General features: G+C 45.0%; 1 protein-coding gene across 20 annotated transcripts in view; it reads right to left on the minus strand.

Annotated features, from left to right (window-relative positions):
- Positions 1-15,216, minus strand: part of RBFOX1 (RNA binding fox-1 homolog 1) — a 1,395,365-nt gene that overhangs the window by 172,127 nt on the left and 1,208,022 nt on the right. For 18 of the 20 annotated variants that reach the window (XR_015728091.1, XM_087870651.1, XM_087870643.1 and 15 more), the window contains one exon: positions 32-274. Coding sequence is in view for 19 of the 20 variants with exons in the window: in XM_087870651.1 (XP_087726777.1) it covers positions 32-274 (243 nt within the window). In the remaining variant the exon portion in view is untranslated. Of the gene's footprint in view, positions 1-31; positions 275-7,004; positions 7,074-15,216 lie in introns of those variants that run through there. The other 2 variants (XM_087870664.1, XM_087870656.1) reach the window with 2 other exon arrangements.

The following is a 15,216-nucleotide window of genomic DNA, read 5'->3' on the forward strand; positions in this document are numbered from 1 at the left end:
ACCCCCCGCCCGAGGACCCGCGCCCACTTACTGTGGCGGTGCCCGACACGGTCTGCGCGCTGGTGTCCGCTGCGCTCTGCTCCGAGTGCGTCTGGGCGGGAGGGTACAGGTTCAACGTGTGCTCGGGGACTGTGGTCTGGCCCGTGTACTCTGGCGCGGGGTGGGGATGAGGGGCCGTGTATTCCGCGGGGATGCCGTTCTGAGGGGGAGCAAACTGGGCCGAAGCATAAGGCTGAGCCATTGTGTCCGGGGCAGCTGCTGCTTCCTGATTACCCTAAAGAAAATCAGAAAAGGTCAGAGAGGGTGAGAACACCGTGAGAGGGCACCAGGCAGAACCCTTCCCTGGGGCGCAAGGACTAGTTCTCTCCCGACACTTTGCAGGTGCCAGCATGGTGCAAAGAGCCCGAGATGGATGCACCCCACTTCATCTTCACCAGACTCGATGCGGAAACAGTGCTCAGCATGTATACAGACGTAACCCCATTGCGCAGACGCAGAAATCGAGGCTCGCAAGGTGCAGTCACTTTCCCCGTGTCTTCCAGCCCCATAGCCAAAGACGGAGGGTCTGTGCCCTGCCCGATTAGATTTTTTCTGGCAGATCCTCCTTATTTCATTCCCATTTTGGAACATGTGAGCATGTAGTTGTCTCCAGTGACAGCAGAGCCTTGATTTGATACTTAAAATGCCAAGAGAGATTAAATTGAACGTGTGTGTTCTTGAGAGGAGAGACAATTCATCTAAGCATTTGAATTTAATCAAAGTTTTATGTGACTTGGCTCACATAATGGGATGGGGGGTCCTTTTAATGGTCACCATGTGTGTGTGTGTGTGTGTGTGTGTGTGTGTGTGTGTGTGTGTGATGTTCCCAGAGCCAATATGAAGCAGCCAATGGAAATTCAAGACCTAATTTGGACAAAGACGGCACTCTGTGATACTGTGGTCACAATTTTAAGTATCTTTACAAAATGCTGGACTTAACTCAGCCTCATTAGTCAATGCCTCCCCCTGCCCCCTGCCTTATTTTTTTTTATAAGCACAGAGTATTATATAACAATTCACCCTTCCAATCTAGGCAAAACATGCAGTGTGATCATTACAGTTAAGTCAAAAGAATTTTTAAAAAAGCCCCTGAATTCAAATGCTTCCATTTCAGGAAACATCTATTTCTCTCTACCCCCACCCAGACCCTCATAACTCTACTACCCTACGCATACACACACACACACACACACACACACATGCACACTGCACCAGAAACTGTAACCCCTAGGTCCAAATTTTTCATAATCTCAAAAGAGATGGGATCGCACAGTCAGGGAGAGAGAGAGAAGCTTAGCAATTAAGCACACCAAAGAGCTGCTTCTCCCATTGTCTGTGGTCAACCAGATGTGACTTCGGCCCTCCTAGAATGATACCAGGGCAAAAATGTCAGAATTGCTCACATCTCCTAGGTCCCCACCACCAACATTCAAGAGTCTCTCCAGCTAAAGCAACTTGAGCGCAGTGCAAACATTATGACAGAGAAGGGACCAAAAAAAAAAAAAAAAAAAGTTTATTCTCGGAGCTGTGCACAGAGCTTGTGCATTTGTTTAGAAGGGACCTTAATTAGAATGTTAAAGATGACACTTCGAAGAGAACTAAGCTTAGGATAAGTTTAAAACATTTTGCAAGTGAAAACATTCCCATCACGCCCTTTCCTCCCCCAGACGAATGTCTCCAAATGTCTGTGCCATTGGAAGCAGAAATGCACAGCCCTTGCTTGCTTTCTGTCTAACGTCTTTTCTTCGCGTTTGGGGCTGTGCTGGCTCTGTCTGCACTGTGGCTGGGTCCCTGCACGTGGGAAGTTAACCCTGACCATCCTTGGGAAGCCACGTTGCCATTGCTGTGCATTGGTCTTTTCATCAAGAATACCACCTGGTTTCCTTTTAGGGGACACATCCACTCTCAGCCCATCAGAATGCAGATGGGGATGAGCCCTGCCTCAGCTTACCTCCAGACACAGTCATGTGACCCTGGCTAATCAGGGTTCCATGGTCAGTCACAGGGACATGGGTTCATGCTCATTTACCTAAGCCAGTCAGTGAGTTAACCTCTAGCAACACCAAGGAGGCTGAATCCTGGAACCTCCCTGGAGTTTGGGGGAAGAAGTTCCCTTTCCTCTGGGATTGGTAGCTGTAAAAATAATGCAGCCCTAGAGCTGCCAAAAAGTGTCACTTGAGAAGGACCCATCTAAAGCAGAAGCCAATCCAGAGGAAAATGGAGCCCAGAAATTGAGAAGCAGGTCCACTGAGTGCCGGTGACATCACAGGAAGCCTTGGACCCAGCTTTGCCTGCAGTTGATAACACCACTGTTTGCTTCACTTACATGAGTCAGGAAAGATAGTTTTATTTTCTGTTACTTACAACCAAAAGAGTCTGGACTAATAAGAATAAAAACATCCCCTCCCATTTATAATCCAGCTAGCGTCCTTCTCTTCTGCGGGGCTGCTCAAGGAACATAGTCCTCTGTACACAAATTCCACGTGGAGCCACTTCTTTCTGGCCGATGAGAAGCCCCAGAACCTTTGGGACCTTGAGAACCCTCCAAAGGCAAATCCATCATGCCAGATTCTGCTTCCGCCCAAAGGTCTGTTTCAGTCCCCTGCTCCCTTCGATCTGCTGCTTCTTTGAACTGAAAGCCAGGCTTGTGAAAACTCCAGGTGTGGCCCCATAGGAGAGCATGAAATGATCCCACAAGCAACGGCAGAGAGATGCTCACACAAAGAAAAGGCTTCCCTCCTCTGCCTCCATCAGAAAACACTTTTATGGGGACACACAGGCCTTTCCACACGACAGAGCAATCTCAGGAAGAGTGACCTATCCCTCACAGGTTCCCAAAAAAACTGCAAGGGCTTTCTGTTGGGATCTGAGTACTCTCTGCATTGGAAGGAGAAAGGCCTGCCCTCAGGAAGCCAACAGTCACTCCATATTCTCCACACCCAACAAGTCTACCCGATGGCTGCCCCTCTGCTTGGAAAACCCTCCCATACTCCCTTGCCTGGCTAGTCCTGACTGTCCTTTTGGGTCCCAAGCCAAGTCCTCCAACAAGCCTTCCTTGACACTGAGCCCACTTCAGCTATGTGTCCTCTATGCTCCACTGTAGCTGGTGGCCACATCTCACAGAATTCCTAGTGCTGCCACTGCTTGCTTATTTGCCTGGGAGAGTCCTCAGGGCTAAAGACTGTGTCACATTCTCCATTCCATTTCCAGTGTCCCACGGCATGCTAGCTGCAAAGTAGGCATTTATCAGTGTTTGTGAAGTGAATGCATGCTCGAATAATGAACTCCGGGCTCTGAGAAGCTTAACCTGGCAACAGGACATAAAGTGGTAGGGTAGAGGGGATAGGAGCGGGGTTGGCAAATGACCTATGGGACAAATCCGGCCCACTGGTTGTTTTGTAAATAAAGTTTTATCGAGACACAGCCATGCTCATCATGCTATGATGACAGAGTTGAGTAGCTGTGAGAGACCCACAAAATCTAAACTATTTAACCATTTTGGCCCCTTGCGGAAAAAGTTTTTAAATCAAGGTGGCAAAGTTATCACTAAATATGGGGACATCAATTAAGAAGCCACCATTGCAGACGTAATGGTAAGTTTGGGCAGGAAATAAAATTGGCAATAAAACCGGAAGAGAGAGAAAAGGGGGTGCATTCTCCCTAAACCAAGGAGGGAAGCTCAGCCAGAGTTGTGGACGGGAGGTGCTGAGGATGGTGCCCAATGGAGAAGTCTTCTTCAGAACATGCTTTCTATCTTCGTGCCTCTGCCCTTTAAGCACACACATGCACATGCAGACTTCAGACTCAGCACAGTGGGCTGCCGAGGGGAAGATCCGAGGCGGCTTCAGGCTTCTGCGCTGATGTGAAAGGGAGCCCTTCTTTTCACCAGTGCTCAGAAGACACGCTGAGGGATGTTGCTTTCTTCTCAGGCCTAGAAGGTGGCAGGCATTGTGCTGGGGGCTTGGTGTCAGTACTTCTTACACAGGTAACACAGGTGACTACTCCCCTGGGGACATCTGACAGTGTGTGCAGACACTTTTGGTTGTTCCCAGCGGGGGGACGGGTTGCTGCTCACATCTAGTACGGAGAGGCCAGGGATGGTGCCAAACACCGTACGGTGCCTGGGACGGTGCCCACCACAAAGGATTACCTATCCCCAAATGTCAATCTCGCGGAGACCTAGGATCCCTGCTTTGCATGCACTGCCTCTTTCATCCCATATTCCTTTGCTGTGAAGGAGACTGCAGTACAAAACCAGGAAATGATTGTGCAAGGTCATAGCAACAAGTAGCTCTTAGGGAAGCCAGGAGCCGAAAGGACACCAGGTGTCTTTCACCTCGCATGACTATCACCTGGTGGAAAGGTTTGTTCCCATTTTGAAACAAACAAACCCCTCTTGGTCCTACATACCCCATGGCCTCAAGACCTGCTACCCAGCTGGCGCTGTGTTACACCTTACGGGGAGTCAGGTGCTGGGGTACCTGATGCAGAAATACCAGTGTTCCGTTAGCCAGACGAGCCGCTGGTGTGTGTTAGATCAGCAGCCTGGAAAATCTGTGCCACCACAAGCCCGGGGTCTAGCTTCACAAGGTTCTCAGGCTGTCCTAGGAAAGGCAAGGGCCAACTGGGGACACAACACCAAACCTTGTGCTATTTTGGCAAACCCAGGGCACCAAGCTCTAGGGATTGTGTCCATGGTCGCCAAGGAGCCCAAAGCTAGCGTTCAAGTCCACGGGGCTCTGGACAGCATTTCTGCTCCTGAAGTCCTCAAACAGATGTTAGTGGGACCCCCCACAGTTACTTATTAACACTGGCAGCTGTTCCAGAGAGACCCTAATTAATATTCCCAACATTTGCACTTTGGGCTAATTATGGCTAATATTTAATTAAGATCATTGTACTTCCTATAGAATTATTTTTCACCTTCAAATGGCTTCAGAGATGTCTTTATTTCCTCCCTAGTGATGTTCCTGGATTCTTAGCTTGGCTGAAGTGTGTTTTCTGGAAAAATACATTCACATTAAGGGCACCTTTGGCACTCCAGGTCAAGGCAGATCTTGGGCACGTGAACAGGCTCCTGGTTGAAAGCTGAAGCCAACTTCACGGAGGTGACAGTGACAGACAAAAAGTATTTGGAGCATGCCGGCTAGACATTCCCTCATTTGTAGAAGCTGCCTTCTTTCTTCTACTCCAATGCCAAAGCCCCACCTTTCCCTAAATAAGTGGGATGATCACAGGGATTCTGATATCTACTGAGTCAGGATGCTTGTGGGTGTCCTGAGGTGGTGGGGAGGGTGATTCTGCTTTGCACGGAACCCCCACATCAACCAGCAAGTGCCGCAAGAGATTTTCAAACCTAACATCAGATGTTCAAGTGCCTGGACTCTCCTGGGTTGCTGATAAACACACAAAAGATTTTTTTTTTTTTTTTTTTGAAAAAAAGCCGAGACCTTAAGGTTTTCACGTCCACACTTGCTGCTGTGGAAGTGGATAGAGACTTGAAATAGAGAACAGTTATTAGGAATGTAAAGGAAACTTCCCTGTCCTCATACCACAAGCCTAGATCAGGGCAGCAACTCAACAGCACGATGATGTGGGACCCCATCATTACCTGAGACACCGCAATGGGTGGCTTGGACTCTAGTTACTGAGAGCAAGAGGATTATTAAAACGCAACCAAGTCTGAGTCACCAAAGGGAAAAAAAATGCCATTTCAATTTAAATATTTTACTGAAGCATGAAATAGCCAGGATATTATTGCTATTTTAAGACAAACACCGTAATCTGACTATTAGCATAGTGTGCCGACTCTCCTGCATGCAGACATCCAGAGAGGCGGTCTTCAACCACGGGAGGACTGCTTCAGTCACTGAAACACCCGGCACCTTTAATTTTCTCTCCCAGGGGGGCTCAGAAGACAGAGTCAGAGAGAAAATGAGAGGTTCCCCCCCACCCAACCCCCCAGACATCTCCCTTCTCCCAATTCATTGCCCCAAGTGGTTTCATAAAGTCGTTTTTAGAAAGTAATAACAGAACAAAGGGTGGCAGCCCATCAGACTTTGCAAAATATTTTGGCCCCAAATCTAATGCAAACCACATTTCAACTGAGAAATAGTCTTTACGTGGCAGAGCGTGAAGCGGGGATGTTCTGTTCAATGTAACTGCCTGACTTTTCGTGAGAGGGGAAAGTGCCTGCTTTCAAAGCTGCCAGGGTGGACTTTAAAATAATGAAGTATTTTTCCTGTGTACGTGTGTGTGTTTCCCCAGCTTTAATAGTCAAACTTCTTGAATTATCGTTTCCCCTTTTGGTTTTGGAATTGATTTGTTCCCCCGTCCATTTCTTGCCCTGAAAAGCCTCTTCTGGCCTAAACACAATCCTTCTAATGAAGACATGCACAGGAATTGTCCGGCCCTAATAAACCAGTGATTGTATCTGTCCACACGGCCAAGAAAAGCAGCCACTCCCGGAGGGACCCCCCGCCAACACAGACTCCTGGAAGAAAGCCTCCCTTCCTGGTTGCCTGCAGTTTCCCGTCTTGCTGACTGTTTCACTTTAGTTTTGTAGCGTGGTCTGTTCTACTTCTCTGGCAAGAAATTGCGCATATTCAGAGAAAGCCTCCAGTGCCTGACTGAAAAGAGCTAAGCTGTATCATGCCCCCAGGGGCATTGAGACAAAGAAGAAAATGCAAAATTACACCATTAACCTGCTGGTTCTCAGACCAGCTCAGTTAGACACATCAAGCAGAAAGCGCTCTCTCTCTCTCTCTCTCTCTCTCTCTCTCTCTCTCTCACACACACACACACACACACACACACACTTGGCTGAAATCCCCCACCCCCCGCCCCCCGCAGGATTCAAGGAGCAGAGTATGTATCGCAGAGAGCAACAGAGACTTAACACAAGGCAAGGCTTCAGCTTCATTCAAATCACAATTTCGAGTGAAATATAAAATCGGGAAAAATACCTGCTGCACCATCCTGCTTCCTTTCTCCTCCATAAACTTAGCAGCTGTTCTAGCCCCACACCACAAAGCATCTGCCCAAAGCAAGCCTCAGCTACGAGCGAGGGTGTGCGCTCTGTGCAACGTGTGGATGGCTGGATGGTGAAGGAGGGGAGCTGAGGCTGCCTGGCTGACCTCCCCCTCAACATCTGACTGCTCCCAAAACCAACCCCAGATGGGACTCTTTCTGCCAGCGAGGCCTGGCCCATCAATCACGGCTCGCCCCTCCTCTGGCTCCTGTGCTCAGTTTCAGGGTGCACACTGAGCAGATGATTATATAGAGGAGGCAGAAAACACACACACACACACACACACACACACACACACAGAGCGCTCGCCTACATTAATAGCTGTTTAAAAAACATTAGAAATGCTATCCTATGCATCGCCTGGAGCTGGAATTTTTCATTACTAAACTAAATATATGGTATGCAAAGTTATGAAATCCACCGGGGAGCTTGCTTACTATCCTATTTTGTTTTATATTTTTAAGAGGGGTGGGGGGTGCCAAGGGTAGCAGGGGAAAAGAGAGAGGCAGGATGAAGAAAGAGCTCAGAGACAAGAGAGATGAGGATAGGAAAATTTAAAGAAATGCCGTGAGAACAGAGGGAATGAGTTTATAACAAAGCTGAGTGGTTAATTGTAAATTGATCTTAAAATGCTGTAACTGATGATGGCTTGGGCCATTCGGAAGCCCTGCTCCTTTGCAGGCTAGCTGTGTGACCTTAGGCAAGTAGTTGCAATGCTCTGGGCTCCAGTTTTTGCTTCTGTTTAGTAGGGATAATGATGGGTGCCTTCACAGTGTGATTGCAAGGATCAAAATAAAAACCAAATCATAACAAAACAAACACACACAGGGCTTGGCTTATAGTATGCACTATATACCAGATTCATTCATCACGTGGCGATGCAAAACTCCAGACCACTTATGTCCCTATTACGTAGTCAAGAGGGGCAGCGGGCTTTCAAGAAAGGAACCCACAGATGATCCCTAAATTGCCTTGCTGATCGATACTATGAAGGACAAGTCTAGGGGTCTTGCATTCTCCTTTTCTTGAACTTCTTCTCCTCTTAGCTCATTCTTTTCTTCCCTTTCAAACGAGCAAAAACAAAACCGCGTACAAAAATCCCCAGTGATTTCAATGCCAAATGCTGCATCAATGCCAAATGCTGCCTCTTTATTTAAAGCTACAAATACTTTGTTCTTTCTTTATTATTAAAACTACAACAACCAGAGTGAAATGTCAAAACAATTTCAGTTTTTCTTTGGCCATGTCTTTCTCGCTCGCTGAGGGAGAGTTTCAGGAGTCCCATCCACTCTTCCCGTGGACAGCTGCTTATCACCGAGACGCCTTGCTAAGAAGAGGAGAGATCTCGCTACACTGGAGGGAATGGATGGGGTTTCTAAAGTGATTAAATGTGTAATTAAATTGTAAAACGGAGGAGTGGGTGAGGGCGGGAGAAGCTGCCTGGAAGAATTCAACCCTCCTGCTGGTGTGTCCCTAGTTCAGGTAGCCCCTGGGTGAATTTTTTTTTTTTTTTTTTTTAATTCCAAACTCCCCAGTGTTGGAAAGAAAATCTGGATCAACAGTATCTGTGCCATCCTTCCATTTCCATTTCTAATCCTACTCCCGGGACACCTCTGCTACAGAATTAAAACAAGCAGCCCACGTAGGTTCCTTACAGGGACATGTCGGCCCCCGTCTCAGAGCTGTGCAACCACAGAGAACCAGGCCCCCTTCTTTCCCACAGCTCCAGCCCAACATGTGGATCCAGCAGTCACTCTCAGGAGTCATAAGACCCCTGGGCTCACAGATCACTGAAAAGCCAAACTTCTGTCTTTCAACTGGGAAAGAGGGATGAGACCAAGGCAGACAAATTCCCTAGTGAAGTATCTTCTTGGGAGTGAAGAAGGAAATACTCAAAAAAATCAACTAACTAACCACTAAATAGAGAGGAACGTTTCAAGTGGGAACAATCAGGGAGACACAATTGGACACTGGTCCTTAGCCAGTGGACCACCAGAGTCACTTGGGGGTATTTTTACTAAAAAAATTAGACACCAGGACTCCACCCCAGACCCACTGCCTTCAAATCTCTGAGGGTGGGATCCAGGCATGGACGCTGTGTAGAGCTGCCCTGGGTCATTCTGCCACCCTGGGGGAAAGAGTTCTGCGTTCTTCCAATTATAGGAGTGATCCCTTGGGCTGTAAAATCCATGTAGGGAGTTCTCACGCCAACATTCTTTAAATGAAATAAACTATACCACGCTGGAAAAGAATAGAATGGAGTAAAATGGTAAGAGTTAGTATTGTTTGATGAAACTTTTATGTGGATGAATTGGGTTGAGATGTAAAATCTTTTATGGATTGCCGTAAAATACGTAAAATTAAAAACACTATGCTAGTCATTTCCAGCGTGTGTTACCATTTGACCTTTCACTAGAACTGTGGCTATAGAGTCAAAGTCAAATGAAGAGAAGTCGGGAATATAATTATAGAATTATCTGCAAGTCATTCAACCCTCACGTGCTTCAGTTTCCTTATTTATAAATATAAGTAATAATATATAGTCTTCTTCCCAATGAGGCTCTTGGAATGCTTTAGGGGGAAAATCTACAGGACTGTTTTTTATAATCTAAAATGTTCCATGAGTACATTTCCTATTGTGGGGATGAAATCAGTCCTCCTTCTATCCGGCGAAGTGTATGTCTGGAGCATACGTGGAGACATACTTCAGGTCCTCAGCCATCAGGTGCCAGGTGTGGTGCTCAGCACTCCAATCCTCACGATCAGCCCTTTTGATAGGAAGTATGGTCCCTTTTAAAGATAAGAGAACTGAGGCTCCAAACCAGTGAAAAAATATCTCCTACTACGGAATCTAATACATTAGTTAAGTAGCAGAACCAAAATTTGAACGTCACCTGGTCTTATTGAAGAATTCCTGCCACTGAATCCCTACTAAAATGAAGATGGATATGATGATGGTGGTGGTGGTGTTAGGGGGTGATTATGATGATGATGGAGATGATGATGATAATGAAGATGGAGATGATGATGATGATAAGAAAACTTTTCTTGAGCACCAACTATGTACCAGTCATTGTTCTAAGCACTGAGGATATAAAACTCAACAAAGGAGCTTTGCTTACATCACTTCTTCTAACAAGAACCCAATACCGTTATTCCTTTTCTGAGGAAGGTGGAGTTACTTCCTCGTACTCACACAACTGGGAAGTGCTAGTTAGCCAAATCTGTCAGACTCCTAAGCTCTATTTTCTAAAGTAGTTGGAGATGGGTTCAAATCTGACCTCAGTTAGGTAACATCCAAACCCTGGTTTCCTTAACTACACCAGCTCACAGAGTAGCGTCTCTTCAACAAGGAACTCTGAGATTGCTCTGAGGCCATAACTTGAAAAAACAAACAAACAACAAAGATAACACGAATCCATGTCACAGATTCAAGTGAAAGCAATTTGTTTCATTTCACTTCCCTGGCCTCAACAGGGAAGCAAGAGAGAGAGGCCAGAAGCCATCTTTCTGTGGCTGACAAACACCAGCCCCAGAAATACAAACCAGCCGAGTGGGCGGCAGGCCTGCAATGACGAGGTGTCATGTTTGCAAAATGTTCCATCCTGATTTTCCATTTGGAGTCACAGAAGGCAATGTAGAGGTTGTTTTTCTCAACTCCTTAAAAGTTAGTGACGATCAAATATTTATGGCGCTTAGTGCAAGGCAGGAGCCTTGATATGGTTGCTCGTGAGGTGATATTTCCAAAGGGAAATATGCTTGTCTTTTAAAAAATTAGCAGCCTCTGGAGCAAGTGAAGATCCCAACCAACAGCATCGGGCAGTTCAAAAGATAGGTTTTCTCATCTTGCTCACCATCGCCCCTGGTTCTCAGAGGACCCTGACTTGTCCCTTCAAACCCTTGTCCAAGTTTGACATGCTGTACATTTTGATTTTGACATTCTATATGCCTTTATATTATACATATTTCTGAGGTCTGTCTCCAAGTAGATTGTAAACTCTATGAGGACAGGAACCTTATCTGGTTTTCTCCTCACTGCTGTCCCAAGCACTTCAAACAGGGACCTGAGCATGCACATATTCAGAAGTTCTGTTGAATGAAAAATGAATTCCCAAGCCAATCCCTTTGTCCTTTACCCTTACTAATACGAAGACATGCTCCAACTCACCCAGCAACACAGGGCACCGAAAAACAAGGTCAAACCATTAAATGTTGCTCTGCACTGTTAAATAATAAAAAAAAAAATCTCCACTGGATAGTCCAACATTGTACTGAAGGACTTCTTGTTGGACGGTCATGCAACACCTGTCTGTCTGTGAATTCACCTGTGTGTGAATTAGCTGTGAATGGCTTATTATTATTTCCAAATACTAATAAAAAAGTTACAGCCAGAGCAGCTGGTATTCATTGAGTTCTTTCTGAGCACCAGACAATGTTAGTCACTTTATATATATTATGTAACTTCATCTCGACGGGAAGTATATTTTCAGTAAGCTTGTTTTTATCACACCCATTTCACAGATAAGAAAGCACAAGGTTTCGAAGCTAGTATATGTTAGATGCAGACCTCAAATCCAGGTCTTTCTCCAAAGTTGAGGTACTTTCAAATATGCTATGATTGACCTTTTTGTTGGCTAAGATGAAGGATGATACTTGTAAGGGCTAAGGTGGGGCTATTCAGTCACAAAATATTTTCTGGCAAATCCCTGAAGTATTTTAGCTCAAGTGAGAGGCTACCAGAAAGGCAAGGGATCTCTGTTTCTGCCATTCCGAGATTCAGAATCCAAGGGAGTATTAATAGGGTTAATTATGATAATGGTGATTATAACATGATTGATAACAACAATAATGGAATTAGAAGGGCTCATGATATGTACTTGCCACTAATGTTCTAGACATGCAACTTATGTTCTATAAATGTTCTATATGTTCTAAATGTTCTGTAAATGTAATTCCCTCAGTGCAACCCACAGCCCCATAATGTGGTCACAATCTTTATCTTCACTGTATAGATGGGTGGCTTTGAAAGGTTAAGCAAATAATCTGAGGTCACTCCAATAGTGCATGATGAAACTCCTATTGTACCAATCCAATTCTGAACTCAAAGCAGGAAGTTGAAAAAAAAAATTAGAGGAAGTTCTCGTGTACCCTTTACTCAGTTTCCCCCAATGATAAGGTCTTGCGTAACTACAGTACACTGTCGAAATTAGGAAATTGACATTGTAGGACCACTGCTTTATGCTGCTGCAAACACAAAGAGAAGTTAGGGTAGTACAAGTCCAGCTTTTGTGGGTCCTTTACTATCGATGCCATGGCAAAGTGGCCACTGCCATCTACCCTAGAGTGACAGTGGAACTGCCCACCCCTGTCACAAATAGAGTGACACAGGCAGAAGGGCGGATAGACAAGTAGAAAATTGACCAAGCAAATAAATATCAGCAAAAAATATTTTCATAAGGCAATGAACAGACAAATGCATTTTCAATTATAATTCAATAAGGATTCTTTACCTCCTGGGTATGGAGGAAAGCTTCAATCTGGAGCTGACTTTAACTTTCACACTCCATCTCCTCTCCCAGCTAGCTACTTTCTAAAGAAGGGGAAAAAGTTCTCACTGCCACCACCACCACCACCACCACCACCACCACCACCACCACCAGGGTAATATCAGTGTCAAATTCATATTCAAGATGAATTTCAATGACTTGCACCATTGTGAATACTATTACAGTCGGCCAAATCCACGAAAAGAAAAGGATGGATTTTGTTCCCGTAGAGAGCTTGCTTACAGGTACCCTGCAGATACGACATAGGATGATATCACTGTTGCCTATTCCATCTTAGCTATCCAAAGGATTCTCTGCCTCCTTCTAAAATGGAAAATTGATAGATTTGATGTGAAGCAATTGTCTTTGTAAGACAGGAGGTCACTATCCATACAGACAGCACCAAGTAGCTTAGAGAGGTACAGTTCTACCGCTGATATGGCTGAGTAAAGCGTAAGTACTAAGAATGTCACCGGGGGTCTGCCACTAGATTTAGAAAATTGGGAGCATTAAGTCACACTGCTAGAAAGGGAATCATATACCCTTTTGCAAAGAGCAAAGTAAGCATTCTATATAGAAACCTGTGGGAGGAGTAGATACCATTGTCTTGCACATGAATGGATTCAGAATTATTTCCTTTTGTACCACATTATGGAAACTGAGTTTTCTACCCATCAGAAAAGTTTACGTTCCAGTGCCACTAATCAACATTTCTACCTCTGTAGTCTTCCTCAAAGCTGGATGCCTCAGCATAGCTAATATTATTATTCAGCCATGACCTTGAGGAGACATGGTGCAGTTAAGACATAGAACGTCCCTACCGCCCGGACATAGTTTATAACAAATTTACAGAATCAGACACTTGAATATATTCTTAATTACCCAATTTCCTCACATGAATATCATTGGCCTCTCATAAGATTATAAACTCCTTCAGGGCAGGTACTTGTCCGATTCCTCTTTAACACTTTCCTCTTTGTCTTCCATATTTTGTAATCAGGTGTTTGACATGATAAATATCTATTGGCTTGCATTCACCTCACTTGTAGAAAGATGTCTAATCTGGTTACAGCAACAGGCCAAGATGATAAAATATGACCTTGTCTTTCATGGTATATTGCATAAGTTTTAGCCTCTAATAGTTTGCCAACTGGAAAAAAAGGCTGTCATAAAATGAATTATACTTGGACTTGGAAGAAATGAAATTAGGAAAGACTGCCAGAAAGCAAGGGCGATGAACTATTCAAATAGGCGAGAGTGTCATAGTCATGCAATTGTCTCAGCAGCTAGGTATTGGGCATCTTCTAGGTGGCAGGTCCTGCGCTAGGTTCAGGGGCTACAGTGGTGATGAGGAGAGACACGGTTCAGGACCCTCGTGGCTACCGGCTCGCAGGGCACTTAGGATGTCCAGGAATTTGCAGTGCAGTGGGATATGTGCCATGAGAAGATAAATACAAGGTGCTGAAGGGTTTCACCTATCTCCGATGGTTTATCAAGGAGGGCTTTCCGGAAGAACAGATGTTTAAACCAAGAGTTGAAGGTGAGCAGGAAATAACCAGGTGGTATCGTATCAAACAGGTTGGCAAAATAATATGTGGGAAGACCATTTGCATTGTTGCAGTAGGAGGAAATACCTCACGCCCAGAGCAGCAGAATCAGTGAAAAAGGAGTAAAAGAAAGTGATGTGGCTATTTTCAGAGCCGCAGGACCCACAAAATATAGAACTGAGACACAGACCTGGAGGCTAATGGACCATAAAGGCCTAGGGGGCAGAGACCCAGGTCTGTTTTACTGAGAACCATATTCCCAGCACTGTCAGAATGGCACGCACGGAGTGAATGCTTATAAAATGTTTTGGTTAAATCACAGAGTAAACGCAATGATGATACAAACCAGGCTGAAGCTATTCAAGGGAAGGAAAAGGAACGGGAATAATAGAAAAGGAACTGATCATTTGAAATAGACTCTTGGCATTACTTTTTCATCTTAAGCAACTCAAATGGTTGAAATAGAAGAAATAAACAGAGGAAACAGGTGGTCACTTTAAGTAAATAAGTAGGACACAGGCTCATCCTTCTTCTCATCACCATGCTCACAATAGCTCAGCTGGTGTAAAGGTTACTGGGAGTACCTACATAGTAGCCGTTTGAGCCTCACATACCATATTGGAATGTAGGTGGATACCGTTCATATCCATTCAAAAGAAAACAAAGGTGAAGCGCAGATAACCCAATGCCATGCCCAAGTTCACACAGCTCCTTAACATTCTAGCTGGTATTTTAACTCTAGATATATTTTCAGTGTACGAAGCTGTTTCCTAAGTTTTCCATTTATATAATCTGACAGGTCTAGCTGTATCAATAGGCTTGATGGCAGGATGCACTTGTGGGTGTCCTCCATCCTGATCTCATAAACTTTTATACAAAGAATAAGAAAACTGAATGTGGACATTGGGGTGACTGAAACTATCATTAGAACAAAGAACTTTATTGGCCTGACAAATTCAATACAACTCAACTTAGCATAAGCACGGCGGTATTGAGGTTATTACTATGCTTTTAAGGAAGCTCAAAGGGAATGAAACCAGTGACGTCCAGTCAC

Source organism: Ursus americanus, chromosome 2 (genome assembly GCF_024610735.1).
Source record: "Ursus americanus isolate L20-20 chromosome 2, mUrsAme1.1.p, whole genome shotgun sequence".
Taxonomy (NCBI): Eukaryota; Metazoa; Chordata; class Mammalia; order Carnivora; family Ursidae; genus Ursus; species Ursus americanus.